This window comes from Rhipicephalus sanguineus, chromosome 1 (assembly GCF_013339695.2).
Source record: "Rhipicephalus sanguineus isolate Rsan-2018 chromosome 1, BIME_Rsan_1.4, whole genome shotgun sequence".
NCBI lineage: Eukaryota > Metazoa > Arthropoda > Arachnida > Ixodida > Ixodidae > Rhipicephalus > Rhipicephalus sanguineus.
The window spans coordinates 299708586-299734212 of record NC_051176.1 but is presented as its reverse complement, the minus strand read 5'-3'; the positions used below and the strand labels follow the sequence as shown (position 1 = coordinate 299734212).

General features: G+C 43.7%; 2 protein-coding genes across 2 annotated transcripts; one reads left to right on the top strand and one right to left on the bottom strand.

Moving 5' to 3' along the window:
- Window positions 1-4026: 4026 nt before the first annotated feature.
- On the bottom strand, window positions 4027-9972 carry LOC119379357 (uncharacterized). The gene is made up of 4 exons (XM_049411952.1): window positions 9941-9972; window positions 9733-9882; window positions 9386-9454; window positions 4027-8197 (listed from the first exon to the last, which is right to left on the bottom strand). The coding sequence occupies exons 2-4, from the start codon at window positions 9841-9843 to the stop codon at window positions 6017-6019; spliced, it is 2361 nt and encodes a 786-aa protein (XP_049267909.1). The 5' UTR covers window positions 9844-9882; window positions 9941-9972; the 3' UTR covers window positions 4027-6016.
- Window positions 9973-11336: 1364 nt separating this feature from the next.
- Window positions 11337-16572, top strand: LOC119379354 (BEN domain-containing protein 5). Its single transcript, XM_037648661.2, has 7 exons — window positions 11337-11630; window positions 12691-12800; window positions 12888-13203; window positions 15413-15549; window positions 15721-15859; window positions 16154-16228; window positions 16371-16572. Exons 1-7 carry the CDS (start codon window positions 11444-11446, stop codon window positions 16493-16495), a joined length of 1089 nt encoding a protein of 362 aa, XP_037504589.2. The 5' UTR covers window positions 11337-11443; the 3' UTR covers window positions 16496-16572.
- The last annotated feature ends 9055 nt before the right edge of the window (window positions 16573-25627 follow it).

Sequence of the window (25627 nt, the reverse complement as noted above, 5' to 3'; positions counted from 1 at the left end):
TCTCATGTGATAACGTCACGTCATGACAGGGGCGTAGCCAGTGGGGGTTCCAAATCCAAATTTTTGGATTTTGCATGTGCATATATACACGCACACATACAAACGCACGCACGAACATACAAAAAGGATGGTTGAACCCCCCCCCCCCCCCGAAAAAAAATTTCTGGCTACGCTTCTGTGTCATGATGACGTCCCAAATTTTGGCGACCTGTGACGTCATGATAACGTCATGTGGTAACGTCATCACGAGATGATTTTTTGCATCACTCATGTTGACGCCGTCGACGCAGGACGCCGACGGTCTATTGTTGCGTTTGATGAGGCATCTAAGGCTTTCGCCTTATACCTAACCTATCGAGTTCACGTTACCAAAAACGATAGATTTCGGATTCTACAAGATATATCTCACTGAGGTAATTTTCCTGTGACACCATTTTGTCCGTTAATTAACATGGAGCCGGCGAGAACGCACAAGAAACACACCCACTTGGGTGTAATGCGCAAATGGCGAATTGGCTCCGAATGGCCCTGAACCGGCGAGCTTCGTCGGACAGCGCGACGCGCGCGTTTTTCCACGGCCGCCTGGATCGGGGCGCGCGGCGCGCGCCGATGATCCAGGCAGCCGTGGTTTTTCCCTCTTAGCTAGCGGACTCTCATGACAGAGGGCGCGTCAGTGCTGTACCCGATTTTAGTACCCGATAAGGTCCCTGTAGTACCCGATTCCGTGACTTTATTAGGACGCCCGAGCGAGCCGTTTCGTCTCAAGAATTCTTGCTCCGTGACCGTGGCTCAGGGCATAGGCGTGCGCAAGGTTCCACTTCGGGGGGGGGGGGGGGGACGAAGGTATTGTCGCGGCGCCCCCCCTCCCAAATATGTCAATGTATGGAGCTGACCTTGCGCCCCCCCTCTCAATTATGTCATTGTGTGGGGCTGACTTTGCGCCCCCTCTTAGGTGTCCTAAGAGGTGGGGGGGCGCTGTCCCCTACCCCCCTGAGCGCACGCCTATGGCTCAGGGACATCGATTTCAACACATTCAGAGTGGCAAGCTTTGCGCGTATTCCGGATCTCCCTGGGTCACGCTGGATCCAATCGCCGCCGGCGTCGTGATTCCCGCGCTGCAGCACGACGGGCTGAGGATCAACCAGCTTTGCTGTGCCAAGCTTTGCGCAACTTAGTGCAAACTTCCCGCATTTCTTCTTTTCTGCCAGCTCAATTTTACCAAGAAGGACAGGTCACCAGGGTGCATACATTGGGTGAATCCATTGATGAAAAACACAGCATATTATAAATAGAGCTGTGCGAATAGCAAAATTTTGAGTGCGAAGCGAATTCGAATTATAATTAGCTTGAGTGCAAATCGAATCGAATAATTTTCGAAGCGAAATTACAGGAAAAAAGTTGCAGAGGATCCCTAAGTATATTCTAAATAACATTCCAAAAACATTATAGTTCTGCAATGGCGCAACCGGGCGCCGCCATTTTGGGCTCGTCGGAAAGAGCATTTCTCCGTCTTCAAATTTCCCGCCTCAGCTTGGTCTTCCATTCAGAAACAAGCGCACAAAAAGCAAATGTTAAGTTCGTTTCGAGGTCCCATTGGCTGCGTCCGCGATGTTGCCTGCTGCTTTGAGCGTCGCGAGGTCACGGTTGTCGACAATCGCGCTACTTAGTGACGCGTTGGCTCGTTCTATGTTCACGGGTCGACGATCACTTAGAATATAATTATGCTTTCGTTTGGCAGCTGCAAGCGGAACCTCAATAATCGGATTACGATAGTGCGCCGCGCTCGTCGCGAACATTGCAGACGCGCGTCTCGGACCGACTCGTGAGACCCGCGCGGTTAGAGGTTCTGCTTGACAGCACTTCGGACCTCGTAACGAATGACCATAGCTAGACGACTCTTTGTACTCACGATCGAGCATGACGTACTTTGAAACGTCGGGCACCGCGGCCACGCACATCGCGACCGAGCTTACACTGCTCGAAGTCGTGCCTAGGCCTAACTTGCGCTAGTTGCGCCCAGTCAAAAAAAGTTAATGGGTCCAATTGGTCATACCAGTTTCTAGCAATTGGTCCCAAATGGGATTAATTGGAAACCAACTGGAATGCCGCACTCCAATAGGAAAGACCAATTGGACCTCACAGTTCCAATTGGTCATTCCAGTTGGTCCACTTTTTGCCATTTGGTCTCCCAATTGGAATGCTTGTTGGTCCAATTGGTTGCACACATTCCAATTGGAAAACAATTGGAACAGAGCATTCCAATTGGCCTCCCAATTGGAATGCTTGTTGGTCCAATTGGTTGTACAACTCCAATTGGGTAGACCTATTGGACGTTTTTCTTCCGATTAAAATTGTTTGATATATATAAAACTTGGCATTTGTTATTAAAATGGCAACTTAAATCGCTATAGGTCGGGGCAGAATTCCAGACTCAATGAGTCGTCATAATAATTTTTATCTATTCCATTCAATTGTGCCATGTATGCACATTCTGAATTGAAACCTTCATCAGGCTGTGCCCCAAGTTGCAGTTTTAGGCCATTTATGTTCCTTACAAGCTACTTTTTTTTCTAGATTTGTGGTATTTATTATAAGGTACATCCTAACTTAAAACAGTGGGACAGTAATAGCATTAACAGCGTTTTGAATATGGTGCAATTAAAAATGCGGCTAGCTCTGCTGGTTTGTGTGACCTACAGCTGTGCTCGTAGAAGCTGTACCTTCAGTCTCCTGCAGAGCAAATGCCTGGACGAAAATAGGCCTATTGCTACAAGCAAGCCTCATCGCTTGTTTTAATTATTTATTTTCTTGAGTATTTTGTGTAGACATAGCAATGCTCACTCACATGGATATGAGATTAACGATTCCTGTTAGTGCACAAAGGGTGTAGTGCAAATGGAGTGTAAAAATCTGGCAGGTCCCACGCATTGTGGGAATCAGTCGTGTGAAGCAGTAAGCATGCGTCAGCCAATGCCGGATTTTCTGCTTTGAGCCTTAAGCGTTATGAGGTGGATCAATGTCTTTGTGTGAATTAGTAGCTCTGCGCATATCGTGGACTTACCAGGCATGTTGAGTACACTGGCGCCTGAAGGGTAGCTTATGGCCCGACATAACTTTGGTGCTCACATTGCAACTTACATGTCAGTTTCATCGCCACGAAGTGCACACTATGGAGCAATGATGTGCATATCTACAGACAAGTGCAACGCTTGAATATAGCTAGCAGTTATAAGTGCACATATGTAAAATTAATCACAGTGATATAATAAATAGGATAGGCAACTCTGCAACCACAATTAGATTTGTCCTGACAGAAGGATTGTACAGGGTATTTTTCCAAAGCAGTTTGAAGCAGCGACTCTGTGGAAACTGCCATGCAGAATGCCAGTGTTTGATTCCGGCTAGAGCCATGATTTTTGTTCTTCGATGCCATCTGGATAATTCACCTATCAATGAAACGGGCTCATTCACGCTGTTCGTTAAGATTTCCAAAGTCTGGGATGATATAGACTATGAACCACTTATAGCACTTAACCGCATACCATGGGTATGTGAAACACGACTGGTGGACAGGATTTCATGATGCATGCCACAGGGAATTCGCGTTAAGTCATGGCCTGCAGATTGCGTTCATCATACATTGAAGTGCTCCTGTGCCGATTTTGATATATACCAAGAGACAACCACGAGAACACAGACGTAAGCGGCTAGATAGATAGAAACAGTCAAAGTGCCTTTGGTTCACTAAAATGACTCGCATTTAACATATATTTCGAAATTTAGAAGAAATACCATTTCCTAGTGCAAAATGAAGCAGGTTCACTGGAAGAGGACTCAACTCCTGAAAAATGTATGAGAAATGCATGCCACTAATGGCAGCAGTGCAAGCATTTGAGATTAGTCTGGACATATTTTAATAGATACACTACGCAACCTCTTTCTGCACAGTAGTGTTCTTGAAATTAATGAAAGCACAGCAGCATAATCTTACTGCTGTTTGCATAACAGAAGACAACCAAGCATTTCAGAGAAGTTCATGGCGTTCCACAGCAATATGTTTATTAAAATGGGCAAAAATACAGCAAGTCCAGGCATAAGGACACACAAACAAAACACAAAACTAACATGCATGCAATATATGTACATATGTAAAAAATCATACACAAATGCACAAAATTTATACATAGCTGCATTTGAAATTAAATGACAAATTTACAGCGCACATAAAATTTCACAAGGCACAGCAACTTGAATGACATATGCCACTCTGACAAGACTGAATGATTGATACGCACTGCACAAGTACACACTGGGCACGAGGTGTTTGCATCTAGGCAACTTTGCAATTTTAAGAGGTCAATGGATCCCCATGAAGTTTGCTGGTTAGAAATTTCTTTCACGTGACCGGAAGTTCCTGCACATGCATGGTTTTTGTTTTACATGCGTTCGTTTTTGTTTCAATAAACTTCAATTGTTAGACTGTGCTCATACTGTGTCTTCCATCTTGTGAGATGTCATGTTCGCGATGATTTTCCAAGTAATGCAAGTTTCAATGTACGGTCACACCAGTGTGATTAGAGCTGCAATAGTGCTCACGTGCACAAAACCCAGCTTGTACTGCTGGTATTTCGCATTTTTGGATGCCACAAAGGCATGGCTTTCATTATATATCAAGAGAACAATGAGCAGTCACTGTACCTCCTTATGTGATGAACAAATGCACCAGTTGTTGCTTTGCACTATCACCAGCACTCTTCCAAAGAAAATGAGCAAATGAGGAAAGCAGTGTTCCATAATCTCTTAGTGATTATATCAACTGCTTCCTCGAAAAGGGCTAAAACACCTAAAATAGCTCGCTAAAATCAGTGGTTGGGGCTACCCTTGATTTTCATGTTGCAGCGAGATGTGCTGCTTTGGATTACCAGCATTCTCAAACAACTGACTCATGTGGCGGCGGGTCAAATGCAAATGGTGATTTATGGATGTTGAATTAATCGAAATTGCATCTGCTTATCCTGACAGTTCCAAAGACATAAGTCCTAAGATATCGACACACAGACACTGAAGGCCCATAAATCGGCAGCATCTGCCAGCTCTTCACCATTTAAATGCGACGCATCTCTTGCTCAGGGGTATGTAACGTGGCGTGGTGATCCGCACGCGCCGTGGTAGTCTGCACTCACACTATGCATGCGCACCTCTCCTCCTTCCCTCTCTCCGACAGCTGCGCGTTACTCTCTCCACTTCTCTACCAGCACCTGCTTGCGCTTCTGCGTTTTCGCTTCTGCTTTCACGGTGCATGCGCTACTCTCCTCCTCTAAGCGGTTAGAGCGCAGCGCGTGTTCAGCGCAGCGCTTGCTTTGGTTGACTCCGCTTGACTCCATTGGTGCTTCCGATGAAGCATGATGGAAGCAACAGTCCCATCAGTGAGTGGGCTGACGCAAGCACGCGTCAGCATCAGCCCAATTGCGTCCACTCAAGACAAAGCTGAGAAGCGAAGGGCAGCGAACTACCATTCATGGCACATGCATTGATCATGTCTTCACCAATTTCAAGATCCACCCACTGCACCAAGATCCCCTCACGGTTCACTTCAGCGACCACAAAGCCATCCTCATCAAAGCAAAGTGCATACCTCAAGTACTAGACGGTGCTCAATAATGACATTCGTTAACCGTTTCACCTTCGCCTACAACGTTAATAACGATCCAAGGTCGGTAACATGCCCAATGAATGCCAACGGAACGCGATCATGCAAGTGCTCTGGCTTCGCATCGCCTCATGGTCCCCTTTAGCGGGAGATGGTGTAATTTTTTTTGTCCTCCGTACAGGACTGACTGCATGTTTCACACGCCCTCCCACCCAGTGCACACGAAGGAGTGCTGCTCAGTCGGGTTACGGTTTAATTTTTGCATTTGTTTACTTATTTAAAATTATGTGCATACTTTCTAGGCCATTCTACTATCAGACCTGTGTCAGGAGCATCTAGGGAACATAGAACTGTCGAACAAGAAGACTACAGAGAAAGGGTGCTGGGAGGTGCACATACGTATGAAACATTTTCCAAATTGATTAATACACTAACACTTCTTATTTCTAGAGGCTGAATAATTACTGCCGGCGACTCTTTGAATAGCACTTTTTGCACATGGTTTACAGTCACCAAGTCATAATTTACTGGTCGGCACCGAAGTTTCCGGACACATATGGATGTGTTATCACCACTCAAAATGATCTTTTCAATAATGGCAAATGACCCATCCAAGAGTTGAATAACTGAACTATTAGTCTTCTTCTTTGACGCGTATGAGCAGTCTGTCAGGATTGAACCATTTACCATCATTCTTCTGTACTGTACAGAAGGTGGTGGGATTTCTTGCTCAGGCAATGAACAGGCTGGTGGAATAGGAATACCACTTCCAAAGAAACGGGTGCCATCACTGCTGCTTTTGCTTTTGTGTGTGACTTTGGCATCAAAAGAATTGCAGTACTGCACCACGCTAGGGCTGACAGCCAGATCCTGCAGTTCCATCACAGTATTTTCAATTTGCAGAACTCTGCACAGCTGATGGGGAATCCCATTTGCAGCTTTGATAGCTTCCTTGAGGCTCCCATTTCCCGATTCAAATGGAAACGCAGAGTGTGCCCACAGGGGTCCCCAGTCACGAATACTCTTTGCAATATGCGTCAACTGGTGCATATTATACGTCATAAAAGCTTTTCCAAAATGCATTTCTGAACGCACATGAAATTCTAACAAGAGTTTCTCAGCTCTAGTCAGCTCAGAAGTTTCTATACTGCACTGCAGCATAATATGCAAAGCTTCAACCATGCATGCCCAGTGCTGAAGGTCTCTTCTGTCAAGAATGCCATCAAGTACTGGAATGCTGTAGTACAATATCCAATTTTCCAGCTCTTTCGCCTTCCACCATTTCCGCTCCTTCGTTGGTCTTGGCAATCTTTTCACATCCTTTGGTGGCCTGATAGCCATAAGCCTCTCATCGATTGTGTGTTGCTTGCGGCTTAGAGAGTAAGCACAACCAGAAGACTCTAACCATAAATCTAAGAATTGTCGTCCTACTCCAAGTAAAATACAATGCATGTAATCAGGAACAAATCCTGCTACAATGTGAAAATAAGGCAGGCTGATCAATGGAGATGCCGTTTTTACACCATGAACGGTCACTCCTCGCCTAACTGCAGTTGTCATGTCTTCAACCATCTGGCTCTCTGTACGCTCAGTGGGGTTAACTGGCTGAACAGGGTACTTTGTTGAACCACCAGCTCGTTCACCTTTCTGTAAACACCAGTTACACCCAAAATAACCATTAAATTGAGTGACACCTTGCATAGGTGCCCTGGCAACCGAGTCAACCGCACAACAAATGCAATAAGCTTTAAATGTCTGAAGTTGCCCCTTTTGCTCCAAGACAAAGCCACTTTCGCTAAGCTGGCTCATTTGCTTAACAAATGTGCTCTGAAAAAGCTCCATGTGTGGCTTCTCCTTCCAGAACCACAATGCTGCAAGCACAAGTTTTGACATCCTCTGCTCAGCCGGAACCTCATTTACAATTAGCTGAATAGGCCAAATGGACGTGCCACTTGACTTGAAAAGCGGTGTGCCATCAGCATTTAATGTGAAGCTGATTCTGGGACCACACTGCTGTGTTGCAGCTGCAAAATTGCGGTACATTTCGCCATCATACAGATCACCCAATGAGCCATCATGGTTAAGTGGCTTTGTTAAGTCAAGAAGTGTACAGTCTTTCAACAATCTTTGCAACTGCGATTCCACATCAAGAGTCACAAAAAAAGGCATATCAGATAAACTAGAAACACTAGTTTTGTGTCCGCACTTTGTGCAGTGAAAAGAGGCATTTGTTTCAGCATTTTCTATGTGTGTGAAGCATTTGGGGCAAAAACAATAATATGTCATTGTTGTGCCTGTTTTGCTCAAAAGTTTGGAGAGCTGGTAACGTGAATGAGGCAATATTGGTCGTTCGAAAATTCTGTTGATAAGGTCTAAGATGCTGGTCAGCCCTGCAAATGATGAATTATTTTTGACAGCGTGCTTCAGCACCATGAGGAGAATATCGCCTCTAGACAGAACCACTCTTTCAGTCACAACATCGGTAAATAACTCTCCAAAAAGCGACTTGCCACCATGACCAGGCGCTGTGGGACTGTTAGGCATTTGCTGCGGAAAGGAGAAAAGAAATAGTCACTAAAAATGGAGCAGGTGCCCAGCCATCAACATTTACGGTCGAAGTTAGACTATAAAGCAGGACAATAAATTAAGACCCCAAAAGGAGCCAGAAAGCCAGAGCTATTAGGCATGTCTTAACTGAACACTAAGCAGGTAATATTAAATAAATGATTTTGTAACCTACTGTATGGACCAACCAAATCAATATGTTACTAAAGAAAATTTGACAAGCATGAAGCAGTAAACTTGTGCTAAAGCGTTTATTCTAAATGGAAAACAGTTGCTGTGCTTAGTTTTCAGCTTTAAAGGGGCCCTGCAACGCTTATTTTAGTATAATCAGAAAATGCTGCCGATCAGTAGTCCAGGCTACCGAGACAAACATTATAGTGCGGCACATGGTCTAGAATTTACAATTAATTCTCAGTCAGCTAGAAATTGATCCCCCTTCTCTCTACAACTGATGCCATATACCCAAATTTTTGCACCATATACCCACATCCACAGCGATTGGCTGATTTGCTGCATAGTTACTGTGGCCGCTGCGGGATGCTGCCACGTACCCCCAAGCGCACTCGCGATCATGCTGAAATTAAGCCGCGTGTTCGAAGAAAAACAAGAAAGATCATGAGCCATGCTGACGAAGGGTCGCATCTTTTTGCCCCCTGTCATTCCCCTCCCTCCGTAGCTTTCAGTGTGCTTGCTGGCACGAAAGGAGAGAGAAAGCGCTTGAAGCATACGACAAATAACTTCAACTCCGCACTTACTCAACTGATTCTAAAAATTTTTGCAGCATGCGATTCAAAAATTTGAAATCGGTTAAGAGGCAATGTGAATGAGGTTTCTGAAAATTAAAAATAGCCTGCAAATACACTCTGCAATCAGCAACCAGAGGCTACACTGCTATAACCAAGCAGCCCCTATGTCCTAAAGCAAGTAATAAGAGATGCAGTACCTTTCAGGAAGTTCTCGTGCCTTGTACAATTTTGATTACATTACTTAGTGCTTGTTCTCAAAAGCACTGGTGGGATTTTACGGCAGACATTTAATATCTAGCAAAAATAAATGTGTTAGCTACACTGAGCTTCAGTATTTGCAATGCCCAAACATGTTAACTGGGCCCCTAACAGTTAATGACGTCAACCATGTTTGTGTAAATTTTGCAATTTCTGATGGACCTACCATGTCATCTTCTGAAGCCAGCTCTCCAGGATCATGTTGCTCTGAACCATCATCATCAGACATGGAAAGCTGCAAAAAAATAAAAAAAAAGAAAGACAAAAACAATGAAACCAAGAGAAAAGGGAACTAGACAGAGATCAGCACCACCCTAATTTGTGGCAAAGCCTTGTTCGATTTTTTAGTGCAAGATCTACAACGACACCACACATGGAGACACAACAGGCACAAGTGCTGCCATGTCTGTGTGATGCCATTGCAGATTACTCACTAGTCCGAACAACCCCTTTGGTGTAAACAGTTTGGTCATACATATACATACACATATAAATATAGGTATGTGTGTGTACCTCTTCATCATTTAGCAATGTGTCGTGGGAAATCATCGGGATGGCATGCTGTGGCCCATCATTGGTTGCTTGCAGTTCTGAAGTATTGCGACTGACCGCAGCAGATGCCATGCTGGAGGCCGCTGCACCACAAGCGTCGTTTGAAGTTTCCTGTGACAAAACAGTTTATTAATAAAATACACTTAACATTTGAAACATACTACCTCACCTGTTCATCCTGACTACTCAACGTATCAGTTTGAAGTACACTGTTTATATCTGACAAGACTGAAGCTTGACCTGCTGCTTGGCTTAGTCCGGGCGCTGCATTGTTGGAGACTGCTTCATCATCAGATGAGGTTGTGTCCGTAGGCACTTCCTGAATGCAAAAAAGGATCTTAGACATGTGCATGCCTTAAGAGGACGCTTTACTTTGAGAGCTGCTATTTAAATATATCATAATAGAGGACGCTTTTTGTTTTTGAGAATGACAGCTTCAGTTCTAATTGGGTTTACTTTTTGTTGAAAAAAAAAAAAAAAACGAACGCAATGACTCTACCTCAGCAATGAAAAGAGATATCACAATTTTGCAAACTACACCTAATAATACATCCAAAGCGGACAAAATAGTTGAATTATGCACTACTGTGAAATATAACTAGCCTGTCTGAGAACATCGTAACAATTTCACGCAAGCTGTGAATTCATACATAAACGTTGTCCGCTTTAAATGTTCTAACAGATGCAATGTACTGAACAGCGACAAGTGCTTTCAATGCACAAGTACAGATTTTCTGCTGATGTGCTGAACATTGTTAAGTCTATGTTTAACTTAGTTGCAGTGATCTGCTTAAATAACGGCTGCCGTTCACAACCGCTTTATTTGTACTGAAATTTCGCAGAAATACAAGTCTTCATTGTTCACTAAACAGTATGTTACAACGTAGTTCGGTATGACCGCCGAGCGATATCTGCCGCTGATATTTACGTTGACCTTCGACAACTACATGTGCAGACAAACGCAGGTTGTTCGCCCGCACAAGCCGTTGTTAATACGCTAGGCTTTTTAGCTATGCGAACCAAAACATGCAGTCCTCTGTGAGTCTTTGAACACAAGCGCATGCGTATTGAAGGCGATAGAACAAAAAGGAAGGTAAACTTACATTGTGTTGGCAAGCCCTCTTAGTACTTCTCGGTAGCACGAAGTCCGATCCATGGTTGATGTATCGTTTATATGGGCCTCTTTTCTTTCTCTTTGGAAGTTGATCCATTATGATCGCATTAACATGCTCCAACAAGCGATTTGTTGTTGCACGTGTAGATGATCCTCAGATTGTTGCTCAGCGAATAACACAACCTGGCTGGCACTGCTGGTTCAGCATGACGAAAGGTGTCCAGTTTCGTATTTCAGTATTTCATTTATTAGTAATACCTGTATACCCGGTAAACCACTATATACTCATAAAAAACTAAATAAATTAGACATATTAATATACAGGTCACATGCGTCAGGCAGCACGATGATTTTACATGCAAACATGCATCTGTCAAGTACGAGCACGCGGCTCGTGAACTTTTAACATTCCGCACGTGCACCTGCGTGCATCGCGCACATGTCGCGCAGACATGCTAGATTTGCCTACGATCGCAGTGTTCTAGAAGTTGTACTACGATCCTGGATCTGTCGGCTGCGTTACCTTTTTCTCTTTCACGTGTGTACAGTAGCGCAAGAATGATCACGCACGCAAAAGTGCGGTATGAGGATGATCGAAAACTTGCGGTTGTGGACATTCGAGACATAGAAAACTTCCATCCCGAGAACGCGAAGGATTTCAAATCGAAGTTCTTTTATTCGGTGAAATGGACCGATCCGGACGGGACCTCGGACTTTTACCGGGCTCGGATTCTAGCTCTGGGAGGTAAGCTGTTCGTTTGAGCACACATTTATTTTGCCTTGTCAAGTGCATTTCTTGTGTTCCGCGGTGCGCATATGCCTATCGTTGTGGACGCTATCCGATGCGTGCGGTCGGTCTGAACAATGACACATACTTTTGTCTTGAAATGAGCGTAATTTAAATATATTCTTGCAACTTCCGTAGTTTCCAAATACGCCTAAAGAAGCTAGTGTAGTATAATAGTAAATTACCATACATGCTCAACTGTCTTTTGCGCCCAATCTCTTCTTCAATAAAACTTGTTGCTAGGCGAGATGCATGTTTAAGGGATCGCCTTTCTTTCCATTTTCCGAGTCGTGCTATAATTCCATGCAGTACAGCACAACTCGATAATTGCCCTTGAAATGTATGCACTGATCCAGATCATACCCCTCTCCTCCCTCACTTTTGACGTTTGTCTGCGCAGCTTCCAGCGTACGGCACGTGTTCGCCACGTGCCGCACGTGGCGAACTCGAGTCCCTCGCAGCTGACTTCATGCCCTTAGAGCACTGTTACGTAGGTCAAATAAAATAATTATTGATCGCGAGTGTTCATGCAGTAGTCATGATATTGATTAATATGCCCACCAGTGAGGTCCCCCCCCCTTCCCAAATGAAAAAGAAAAACGAAAAGAAAATCTGGATTTAAGCATATATATATATGTGAAGTGTATTTGTTCCCTCTTAACACAATATGCATATACACAAAGACAGTTAATGAGCACATGAAAATGTTTCATGGTTGCTGTGATACTACGCACAAATATATTTATTCTCCCTGCTTCTGTTTGAGGCTTATTGCATGTAGAGCATGCACTTTTTATGATTGATGCAAGGACTACTGAAAATTCTAAGGATCCTTTCATATAAATGGAAGGCTTATTTAAGCATACACTCAGCATAATATTCTTTCCCACTAAATCTGTTGCCACTGTTCTGTGTTTCCTTTTGTACTTGCAGTGCAGCCTAGTCGCACATCCATGGCTCATAATGAAATTGTTTTCTTTTAAGATTTTTCAATGTGTATTCCTTTAATATTTTCCAGAATCAGAAGAAGACCTGGAGGCGGAGGGAAGAGGCCGGCAGAGGCTTAGATTTGAAAGAATGGCATATTCGCCTGACGGCGAAGATGAAGACGATGATGTCGAGCCAGAGGTACTTGTTTACGTAGTGCTGTATCCTTGCTTATGCATTGTATGACTTTAAACAGCCTCATAATACGTTTTTTGGTTTTGTGTGCAGCGTCCTGCAAAAAAGCCCTCTGGCCCAAAGCAGGAGCTATTGGACATGTTAAAAAAAAAAACTGACGACATCCAGCAAAGGGAAGAAGCTGCTTTAAAGAAGCAGAAAAAGAGGCCAACATATGACGATAGGGGTGGCCTAGTCACTGAGCTGAAGTACAAGGTACAGAGACTTGAAGGCCTTGTGGAAAGAAAGTGCAAAAAAATTGAGGAACTGCGAAACAAAAACGAAGAGTTGGAGCAGGAGGCCATGAAGCTGAGGCAGCTGAACATGAGGCTGCAGGAAAAAATGCTGACAGCCATAGATGAAGGCACAGGTATGGAATTCAGCTTTCTGTAGTTTTATGGCTTCTGTGGCTGCTACATGGACTTATTTGTAATTTGTATGCCAGTAGCATAGCCAGCAATTTTTTTTGGAGGGGGGGGGGGGGACTCAACTATACTTTATGTACGTTCATGCATGCATTTGTATGTGTGCCTATATTGCCAAACTGAAATGTTGGGGCGGGGCTTTGAACACCCCCTGGCCCTCCCCCTGGCTGCGCCAGTGGTGTAAGCATTGCCTCTACCTAGATTATTTTGTTTAAATTATAGGCTTCTTTCAAATTAAAACTTCCTTACAATTTCAAATCATAAAATTAAACAAGGGGAGATGTTTGTGCATACCATGTTTACACATTTATAAAATAAGGGGAGAGTTTGCCTTCGTAGAATTGTAAGAAAATTATATAAAAAGGTATTACAGTTATAACATGAGCTCGCCATACAATGTTGGAGAGCTTTTCTTCCAACCAGTGGTGACGATCTTGCATAGGACCACAAAAGGCTTTTCAAGTCGGCAGAGCATGAAAGAACTTGTCACCCAATAATTAAATGCTCATTTATGCCAAGACACAGTGATGGGAATGGCCAAAAGTGTTTTGTATCAGGCTTTGTAGCAGGAAAAATGATGATTTGTAGCAGCTGCCCTCAGTTTTGTAGCAGGTTGCGAAAACGAAAAAAAAAAACAGGTCAGATGGCGTTTTAATGGTTTTATTATACAATAAAATGAAGTATTAAATACAGTGTGCGCATGAGTTCAATGACGGCGCAACTAACGCAAGCTTTAAACAAAGCCTAGGATCACAAATATATGAAGACTGGTTGACACAAAGACAGCCTCGCCGGTACGACTGCGAGGCTGCGGCACGCAGCGAAAACTGGGAATGAGCCGCAACTGCACTCAGCTCAAACGACAGTGCCACCAGGTAGCGACACCATAGTGTTTCCTACAATACTTACTAGAGGGAACTCTGGCGCTAGTGTCTATGGGAGCTGCAATGCATCGCACTTCAGCCAGCATGGGAATCATGGGTAGTACACGGATTTGTCTAAACTTCGTTCTTTAGGCTCCGCTTGGCTCCGCGTCGCCTGCATCTGCTTTGTCGCAAAACGAAGTTCAGCAAAAATCAGCAGTTTCACTTCACCACTTTAACTTCTTTAGGCTCACCGATTCAAATCTGGTCACGAAGGTCACAACGATACATTCTTTTATCCGAAAGAAAACCAAAACATAGCAATAAACAAAGCCACAAGTGCGTTCGAAGCCCACAAGCACGAAGACTAGGCAAATCCGTGTACTACCCATCATTCCCATGGTGGCTGAAAGATCGCAGTGCCAGAGTTCCCTCTAGGTCATTTTAGGAAACTCTATGACCGACACTACACAGTGACAAGCCTACGCACAACTACAGCCACGTGCCCACGCATTGGATTGTATTGGATTGGCTCTGCCTACGAATGGCACGAGAGGCGGCAGCCTATCTGCCACCTGGTGTTGCTGAAAAATCCCCTTGACGGTGGCCTCCCAGATAAAGCAGCGCATTGCCAGGTAATCTCGGAGGCTATGCGTAGCAGCTTTGGAGCAGTTCTGCTCATTTGTAGCATGGATGTAGCAGCTTTCACGAAATGTAGCAGGTTGGAGCAATGGTGCTCATTTGTAGCATAGATGTAGCAGCTTTAATGAAATGTAGCAGCTTGGAGCAATTGTAGCAGCTTTCCCATCACTGCAAGACACCACTGATTATGGGTTTCCAATTTCTTTGGACAGTTTATTGCCTTAGTTTTAAGCAGATCATTTGTACTGTGTTTTCTTCATCATGTTTTACCAGGCAGTGGTTGCATGTGCAAAACATTGCACAGACCCAACACGTTGCCATTGTCACTTAGAGTGCTCTGTGAAGCTGCTTTGAAAAAAGAAAAATAAGTAAGTGCCGTTATATTTGTAGCTTGGTTCCACATTTAATATGAGGTGTGTTCTCAAATTGTTAGTTACAAAAACAAAACAAAAAATTAAAAACTCTTGTGTCAGTACAGTACAGTACTTGCCTTTGGTACAATTTCTTTCTTGGATGTAGCGATATTTTGGATGTGAGCCTTTATATTGAAACTCATTTGCTTTAAATATTGATTCCTGACTATGCTGTCATCTTAAAGTGACCGAGTTCTGCTGTTTGTAATGAGCCATGCTTCGTGTTGATGATGCAGGCTACAGTAGAGCTTCGTGCTCCACTAAGAGCGGACCAGACCACTCGACGAGGGAAGTGGATATTGACAGCATGGACGTGATTCCTAGGGAGAAAACACCGCCACAGGATGATTACGCAAGAAAAGAGAATGCCATGGTAACGTCCACATCTGAAGGGCAGCTTCAGCAATTTTTAGTATTACGTACAGTTGTCATCATAAGTGAAATTTTCCTTGTGCTTGCCTAAACAGCAAATGCTGCTTTTTTAAATGGTTGTTAAAATGATTTTTTTTTTTTTTTTTTTGCTGCAATACGTTTCCTGATGCAGGTGGACATTGGCGGTGGCCTTCAAATAAATTCTAGCGCATGGCACCACATTCAGGGCCATCAAAAGGATTCCCTTTTCGTTAAGGACCTCCTCCTGGGAATTTGGCCCAAGGACCAGCTGAAAAACCGCTCTTTGCAAGGTGTGTTTCTGTTCTATAGAATTCCTTGTACTTTCTTAACAGCGGAGCTGTTTAAGCCAGCTGTAATCTGTCCACCGTGAACAAAAATCCTCAGGTGGGTATGCGTCAAAGGAATTGGGCAAGCCCCACTACGAGTACAGCAGGTGCAAGTGTTAAATGAAAACTTCGCTTGACGAAGTGGAGCATGTGAAGCATGCAAGAGAAGTGAGGGGAATAAAGACATTACAAGATAGAAAGACTAGACAGAGAGAAAGATTGTGTTATAGTTAATCACCGTTCATTTGGGTCTTACAGGGAAGCGGTGTCCACGATTTCCCGATCGGCCTGCAAAGGCTCCACTGACACCTTGGAAAGTGGAAGTGATGCGTGGTAAGTGTTCATGCTTTTTATGATGTTTTGGTGCAAACTGTCTTTGGTCATTCTGCTTCAGACCGTAGTCTTATAGACTATTTTTGTTTAAAAATTGTTTCTTCGTACCAGTTAGTGAGGCCTTGTGAACTTTTTGTTTTAGACTGTTACAGACGGAGACTGCAGCGCCAGGGGATTCCCGAAACCCTTATGCCTGCTGCACTCAAGCAGCTGAACCATTTCGTGGTTGAGAAGCTGGCAGACCTTGAGAGGCTGGCAAAACGGTGAGGTGCTGTTATAAATGTGTTTTGACTAATTTCAGGGAGGTTCTTTGTATGTAGTTTTTAAATGACATGCAGCCTGGTAAAGAAAGTGTTTAAAGCATCATGCTGACTAAATGCCATGCCAGTGCATTTGCTTACATCTATGCAAAGTATCATGTGGAGAAAGCTAGTCTTGAGCTTGCAGCACATCAAGTTAACACTGTTTACTCAAATCTGAGCCAGCCCAGATTCTAGGCTGACCCCCTAATGTTTGAAGCCAGAAAAAACAAAAATGTTACCTCAAATGTAGGCTGAGCAGGAAAAAGAAATGTTACAGTGTGCACGAAACTCGTACAGAATATACAGTCAAACACAGATATATTGGGTGCGAGGTCCTCCACTAGAGACGTGGGCACTGCAGTCGTTATGACGTGCAGGGTTGGATCGCGTGATTCACGTTGCTCTGGTGAAGGGAAGTGGACGGTTCAACGCGTTGCTTTTAACCACGATTTCTGGTGTTTTCCGCTTTGAACAGCGTTGTTTTGTTCTCACTTCATGTGTGCGGACACCTAGACTTCACAATGCGGGAAAGTGCAGTCAAAGTTATCGGCAGCATGGTACTTTATGCTGCTCCATGCCACAGTGCGAGTCTAGCGTCAGCTTTCACTTTCACCGTTACCCTGCTTTGCAAGAGCGTGATACCACTGTCACCTGACATTCGTTTATTGTTATTTCGAGCTCATGGGGTTCCTTGCTTATAGAGGACGTCTGTACAATGAGCCCATCTAATGTGGAAGTGCTAGACTAATTGCATAAAGAAATTCCGATATATAATATGTGAAACGGCTGCTGTTCATGTTCATTGTTCTACATCTGTGCCTAGGCTCGCACAATTTGTGCAACCTGCACGTCAACTGAAGGCTGAATTAGCTATATTTGTTTCAAAACCGACTGTGGGTATGTCGCCCGAGTGACCAAACCAAGCTAATTTTCAGCCTTTGAGCCACTAATAGTTGCGTGTGAACATTGGCGTGCAGTGGTTGAGCTGCCTATGCAGGTTGTTTTTCCTGCTTCAAAAGCCACTTCTATCACTCCATTATAGCCACAGAGAACTTGTTCGTTTATTATGGTGTAACTACAACATAATTTACATACTTTGTGTGGAAGTGTGTAGGAATAGCTTTTTTTTCTTTTTTTTTTTGCAGCAAGTCTCTCCACCATCTGTTACAGCCAAGAACACAGATACATTCATAGTGTGCTTCAAGGGCAGCACCACAATATCGTTGCATCCTGTGTATATGTAACATTAGTGACGTGAACTTGTAACTTTCATGCACTTATGTATTTTTCAACACTTTCAGGGAAAAGGACACAGGAAATTCCTAAGTGTGGCAAGGTGCAAGTTGAAGAATAAGGAGTACCTGATTTTTTGCTAGTCATTATAACTTTTACAATGCTTTTAAAGTAATAAATTATCGTAAAACAAGTACCTCCATTGTATGGTTTTTATTTGATGTGTGTGCATTACATATCATTCACAAATAAGCATACCAGACCATTTTGTTCAGGATCAACATTTCTTTTGTCCAATTCGCTATCATTTTTGCGTCAAAATCTGGTGTACTCTTTGCCCATGTTTTTCAGCCAATGGAAGAATATTCGGGTCAAGCTAGACCACCAGTTGTGCACGAGTGTACTTCAAACGGTTGACCAGTTGCGCACCACCTAGCTCTAACTGGATGACCATGTGTGTTCAACTGGCTAACCAATTAAGCACCAGTTGGCTCTAGCTGGGTGACCATATGTTTTCAACTGGTTAACCAGTTGGCTTTAACTGGATCACCATATGTGTTGAACTGGCTAACCAATTGGACACCAGTTGGCTCTAACTGGTTGACCGTATGGTTTCAACTGGTTAACCAGTTGGGCACCAGTTGGCTTTAACTGGATCACCATATGTGTTCAACTGGCTAACCAATTGGGCACCAGTCAGCTTCAACTGGATGACCATTTGGCTTGAACTGGATCACCATATGTTTTCAATAGGTTAACCATTTGGACACCCATTCACATTGACTGGTTGACCAGTTGGGCATCAATATGTTTAATTGGATGACCATTTGTTTTCAACTGGCTAACCAATTGGGCACCAGTTAGGTTCAATTGATGACCAGTTGGCTTTAACTCTTTCGTTACCACGCCTATTCAAATCGATCACCGGTGATCGACGAAAAAAGCTGCCGATTTTGACGCGTTAAAAATTTTTCCCGTGCATGCTGCAGCATCTCGCGTTTAGTTCTGGGACTGCTCTTCTACAATCCGTTTAAATTTTCCCGCTCTGACGAGGTTGCGATTTTTGATGGAGTTTTTCGCGAACGAATGCGCATGTGTTACTGGAAAAGGGGCCGTGGCTGCCACACTCGCGAAAAAAATGCGCAGCTCATGTTTGTGCTCCGTTATTATCAACATTTTGGTATCAAACGATTCCTAAGAAGTCAATTATCAAATTGTGTCGTCAGTTTTGCGAGGTACTAAATTTTGGCTGTGATAATTACATGAAAACGACACCTGCTACTCACTAGCGAGCTTTGCTTCCGAGTTTGCGCAATATTATTCAAATACAGCTCGTTTCTGAAGGTCCGTCGCCTCTCAAACTTGTTGATCTGGCCTTTTTAGCCAGTTTGCAGCAGTTTTGGTTTCTTTTGTCTTTATCTACGCGAGAGGGGCGCATCGGGCGTTAGCGTCGGCGCGCGCGGCAATCTCTCGGTCGCTCCCATGGCGTCTTCAACCCGCGGGGCTGAGTCGCGGGAAAAACGTTCCGCTCGAAAGCGTGCTCAACCCGCTCACGAATTTAGTGAAGCTGAGTGGAGCTATGAGTCCGAAGACGACACCAGCTCATCTTCAAGCGCCGACAGCGACGATGCTTCGAGCCAGCCCGGGCCATCCTCAGCTGTGTACCGATAAGTTTCGTTTTCGGCCTTGAGCTGTCTCTTCCGTCGGAAGCGCTTATCTGCCGATCTTGGTGCACAACCTTTGAGATGTCCTGGTTATCTGCAGGATACGCACAGCGCTTGTATAGGATGTGCTGCCGCCGGCAGCCAGAAAGCTTCAAGTTTCACCAAGAAGGCCGCCCGGCGTGCATCTCGGCCCGGCACACCGGAGCAGCGCAAAACGTTTCACGACGGCGCGCGATTTTTTTTTCCCCTGTTTTTCACAGCAGAGGTCATCAGGACCATCTGCGGAAATACCAAAAATATGCTTGGATGCATATCTTGGGCCTTCTGACGTATGCCGAAAAAGATGCCGACGTATGCCAAAAAAAGTGCAGCACCACCCCAAAAAGATGCCGAAAAGGAAAAACTGCCGCAAGTGCTACGAGGAACGCAGTTGAAAAAAAAAAAAAGAATGTTCTTTGTGAAACCTGTGGCGTCTACCTGTGCTTCACGAAAACCAGAAACTGCTTCACCGCATGGCACGAGCGGTGAAGCAGTTTTCGGTCTGCAGTATTTTTGATCTGTGTGAAAAGTGGCTTTATGCAGATTGTTTATTTTTCTTTTAAAATATTCCTAGATCAATTCCCTTCAAAATGTATATTTTGAATTTTGTTTGTTCGTAATATTTTTGTAGATATTGTGTTTGTTGTACTGTTTTTCTCAAGTTCCTGCAAAGTGGTAGATTTCAGATTTTTTATAAGTTTTGTAACATCTTTTTTGTTTTGAAACTTGTCTTATCTATAAAGAGCAATTCATTATGCACAATTTGGTGTGCTGCAATGTTACCTAGAGCATTATTTATAGTAGCAATAAATTTCTTCCTCAGACCTATAAAAAATGGCCATTTTCATGCGGTAACGAAAGAGTTAACTGGATGACCATATGTTTTCAACTGGTTGACCATTTCGACACCAATTTACATTGACTGGTTGACTAGGTGCACACCAGTTATCTATAATTGGTTGACCATGTGTGTTCAATAGGTTGACCAATTGCGCACCATTTGGATTCAATTACGTCCAGTTAAATGCAATTGGAAAACCAATTGGCCACCGGTACTGCCCAAATGGTTTGCCAATTGGACGTAAACTGGTCTACCAATTGGATATAATTGGTGCGCTCTCAACTGGTGGCGAAATTCCAATTGGTCGAAAACCAATTGGTGGCAATTGGTATTTTTCCAATTGGACCCATTGACTTTTTTTTGACTGGGCGGCTTTTTCGCGAAAGCGAAGAAGCTGCAATGTGCTTCGTCGCAAGCAAAGAATCGCATCGCCCACTGGCTCCTCGGAATCGTGGATGGGCACTTCACGCATCGGCAGCGGAACCCCCGGCCAAGCTCGCCGCACAGCGACCGGCCCCAAAACGCGAGACTAAGCACACTGCACACCGATTTATCATCGTATATCTATTTTCCGGGGGTTCGAATAGTAAAATTCCGGTGCGAATCGAATCGAATAAACACTATTCGAAAAATATTCGAAAGTTCGAATATTCGCACACCCCTAATTAAAAAATCCATCTCTCATATTTAAATAGCATCCTTTGCCGCTCCTGTGGCTCAGTCAGCTCAGTGGTTACGGTGTTCCTGCTGACCGAGAATACGTGGGTTCGATTCTGCCCGCGGCAGTCGCATTTCGATAGAGGCGAAATGCGAGAGGCCCATGTACTGTCATCCGGAGCCCTCCACTACGGCGTCTCCCATAGCCCGGGTCACTACATGAAACCTCATACGCCATTAAAGAGCATTTTTTCCAATTAAGCGAGCAAAATTAAATGATACTGGTGCACTTTTTAAGTGAGGATTTCTACAGGATCATGCAGTAATCACGCAAGCAATTAATTTAATACAAGCCTTTTTTTTTCATGTTTCACCATAATGGGCTTGTCAGGAATAAAATCTACAACTGCTGTTCAATTACAAGCAGAGGTTCTTGAATATGACCCTGTTTCTGCTACACGCCTTCCGACAAACATGCCGCTTTAGGAAGTGTACGCCATGCCTGCTATTGGACACATTTCGCTCTAAAACCGATAACATGTAAAAGGTTCACAAAGCCGAGTTCTCATGTTTTTTGCTGCTACTTATTTGGCAGACAGTGTCGTTCAAGAAATGTGGCCCTCTACAAAAATAAGAGAGTGAAATCGAAGTGCAAAAAAAAGCATGTAATATTTATTGGCATGTTCTATCTGGAGGAGGTGTATATATATTTCTGTCAATGGCTGACTTGTTTCCTCCCCCTGTTCTATCGCATCACCGTTGGAGTTTGTACGCATTTACAAGTAGAGTTTATATGAACAACTTATTTTTTGTGCATGCTATCAGCCTTCCACTGCATCGTGGTCTTTTTTTATGAACTTTATGATGCCAGATATGACTACAACACTCAACCATTCAATTACTCAACCTGCCTCCTGGGTGATTTTAACGTGACACTAAAGAGAAAAATGATTTCACTTGTATATTCAGTAACCATTCCAAAATACCAAAAACACCACTGTCGCTACAAGGAAATGATTGGTTAAGCCAAAAGAAGTGCAGAAAGAGAAGACAGGTGGTGACGCTGCCTTGAAGCTCCTCCTGCGGCTCGCCATGACATGGTAGATTTTTGGCGCCATTTGTTCGGACCTGTATAATTATTGTTAAATATTAATTGCACTGTGTTCTAAGGGAGCAAAATATTTTAACATGGCAAACTTGGGAACTTCTATTCAGCCAACATCGTCAAAATATTAAACATACTTTCAAATCTGTGACAGGACACTGACGTCTTGGCGTTGGGTTTTCAGTGTGAAAATGTAAAAATGGAACATTGGCCTTTATGTTCTCTTGTGATAATGAATGTATTATTGTAAAGTTAATGACATTCTCAATGAATAATTTATTGCACTAAGTTGATTTATTGCTTTACTTTAGTGTTCCTTCAATACACTTCAATTGTGTGGAGTGGTCAGTCTTCTAATTTCAAAAAGCAGTCTTCCAAGTGTGTACATTTTGTAGTTACTTAACGTCACCCAACTTGTTCAGCGAAAACCCGAACCATTGCACCTTCCTCCAGTATTCTCACTTTTGTGTTCACCACTGCACCGGGTGTAGCTAGCCCTTTTTATTTACTTGCCATCCTGGCGCACGCTTTGATTCGGTCATGCATATTTTCTAAAGGCTGTTTTTTCTATTGTGTTATCGGAGCCTTAAATGCTTGCACTTATTCCTATGATGACGTACAGAAGCATTTTGCCTTGCCGTGCAATTTTTGCACTGTGATAAGATCAGCAACTACACGTGTTGAGAGTGCACTGCATTAGTGTCGCATCCTCTGTTCACCACACTCATTTCAATTTAGTTGCAACTTTATAGTTCAAGCATATCACAAGGTACACTGTTATCATTCTAAACAAAAGAATAATTAAATATCGAGGTGTAAATGTAGTGTTTTAGCTACATCATCTTGCAATGTTTGTCATACTTGTGTCATCCACAAGTTGTGTTCTCTTCCCACCTATTAAACAATTTGTTACTTGCTCTAGACATTACATGACATGCCCAGCTTAATTTTTTTCCCTCATAACCTCATATTAATTATCAGAATATCAGTTGTCCTGGTTTGCACTGCTGTCTTCCAGTCATTTACTGCTACACCTAACATCGCTTGTTGTGGGATCCTTAACTTGATCTCAGGATTCTTTGTCAGCTTCTGTGTCTGCCCCATAAATTAGTAGTGGTAAAATGCAATGTTTCAACACTTTTTTTTTCTGGAACAACTGTAACCTTGCTATCGTGGCTCAGTAATGCTTGCTGTAAATGCTCCAAACCATTTCTGTTTGTCTGCAAATGGTATTCATATTATTAGGTCCTTTGATGTAATGGGATTAGCTCAATGTACTCGCTGTCACTGATTCCAATGGCTGGCTACAAATAATGAATTCTTGTTCTTTTAACAGGCTGCATTATTTTTGTCTCATCAACCCTACTGTTACACTTTGTCAGCTAAGGCCCTCAATAATTTGTTGCAGATTGTCTCCAGAATTACTGAACAGGACAATGCCATCTGTGAACCTTACATTGTTGAGATATTTGCCGTCACTCCTAGTCCTTCCAAGAATACAACAGCTTGAATAGTTTTTGTTATTGTGCAGACATAAGAGACGTCAATCCTGAATGTTCTTTTGAAGCAAAAGTAATGGAACTAAAACTTCTTTATTTTGGTTACATCATGCAAGCTACCAGATCAATCGAGTGAAAATTAATGCTAACCAAAGTTGATAAGAAAAAATTACACCATTTCCTGCTAAAGGGGACCATGAGGCGATGCGAAGCCGGAGCGCTTGCACGATCGCGTTCCGTTGGCGTTCGTTGGGCATGCTACCGACCTCGCGTCGTGGAACGCTACGCGCGTCTAGCCTGGCCGTTAATTCTCACAGGGCGAGCGGGGAACGCGGTCGACAGGCGTACGAGAAGGGGGCAGCGTAGGAGAGGAGAGAGAGGGGGAGGGGACGCGCATGCGCTGGTGCTCATCGCGGCGTTGCGCAGGAGAGAATTTCGGCATGTCTAGCCCGCATTTCAGAGGAAGAGTGGAAAGGGGGGGAGAGGGGTATGGGAGAGGGGAAGGGGATGATGACAGGAGGAATGGTGAGGGGGAGTGGAGAGGAGGCATGTGGAGAGGGTATGCGCATGCGCAGTAAGGGTGGTCACGCCGCACACCACCACCACCGGATTGAACACCGCCATAAGATACTTCGCATCTAAAAACAAGGCCACCTATGCACAAGATAATACAGTGGAGGCCACTCTGGAGGGTAATAGGACTGGAGAGATTGTGCCTTTTTTCCTGACCCATTTCTTGATTGTTCTCGCTTTCCTGATGGAGGATTAAGGTAGCGGTATAGATATTTGCCTATATATTTATATTCACATTGCTGATGCTTCTCGACTGGGAAATTTCTCCATGAGGGCTCAAATCTCAACTGATTTAAAGGGGTGGTGCCACCATGTTTGTGGCTTGCGCGTTCTTTGCTGTAAGCGTTTCCAATAGCTCCAGGAACAACGATGCACGCACCAAGATTCATGTATTCTCGCTAAATAATTTAATATCGCCTTTTGATGTGTACAACTTTCGGTTTCGGTTTCTGGGCGCCGAGGTTGGGCAGTGACGTAGAAGTGTAGGAGGCGTGGTCACGTGACCACACAAGGCTGTGACGCACTTAGCCAGAAAACGATCGAAACTCGGCGAGTGATGTAGCAACCGATGCTTTGCCGGTACTATAGTGAACTAGAATATATTCTAGTTCAATACAGCCGGTACGTACGTTGCGGAGGTGGCGGAGGTCCGCAGGTCACTCACGTCACTATAGCAGATCTGGTGTGACGTCACTACAACTTTCGTTGTCCATCCTACACATCTACGTCAGTGTTGGCGCGCTAGCGATGGGTTTTGATCGGGAGAATGGGCATTTAGGTACACTTTGGAAGTGAATTAAAATATATTCTAAACGTTTGCTGTGTCCGACCCTTCGTGTGGAGTGTCCTTGCATACAGAGGAAACCCACAACAGGCTTGTTATAGCCTCGAAATTTGATGGCACCACCCCTTTAACCAAATAAGTTTTAGAGGCCTATGAGAACCATACAGAATCTTGGTTGTACACAAATTTTTCAAATATCTGACCGATTGTGAAGCGTCACTGCCTTAAGTAAAAGGGCCAACTGAACCCAAGTATTGTGCTGATTTTATTGAAGGTGACTAGTTTGCAGATTAGCAAAAGCAAACCAATTGGCCTACAGTTCTTCAAATTGTTAGTGGCTCCTTTCTTTTGGATAGTACAATGCTGCATTTTTTAAAATCTGGTATACTTTGAAGACTTGGGACATTATGGATAAAAATTGCAAGGTTTCTGACAATAGTATAGTCTTAATCTCCAATCTTTTCCTACTACTTTTTCTTGGGCCATGTCTTGTAGAGCCCTTCTAACCTCACTGCTATTAACACGCTGGACTTCTGCAACTTTTTTGTCAAAACTTGAAATTGCATTATTGACAAATATACTAAAGCTAAGCAGTTAATATCTGTGACCAAAAAAAGCTGTGCTTACAATCTTCCGAACAGATTTAATTAACGTGTGGTGCTTCGTCAGTGTTCTCATACAGTGCACACTTCCACGCATTCA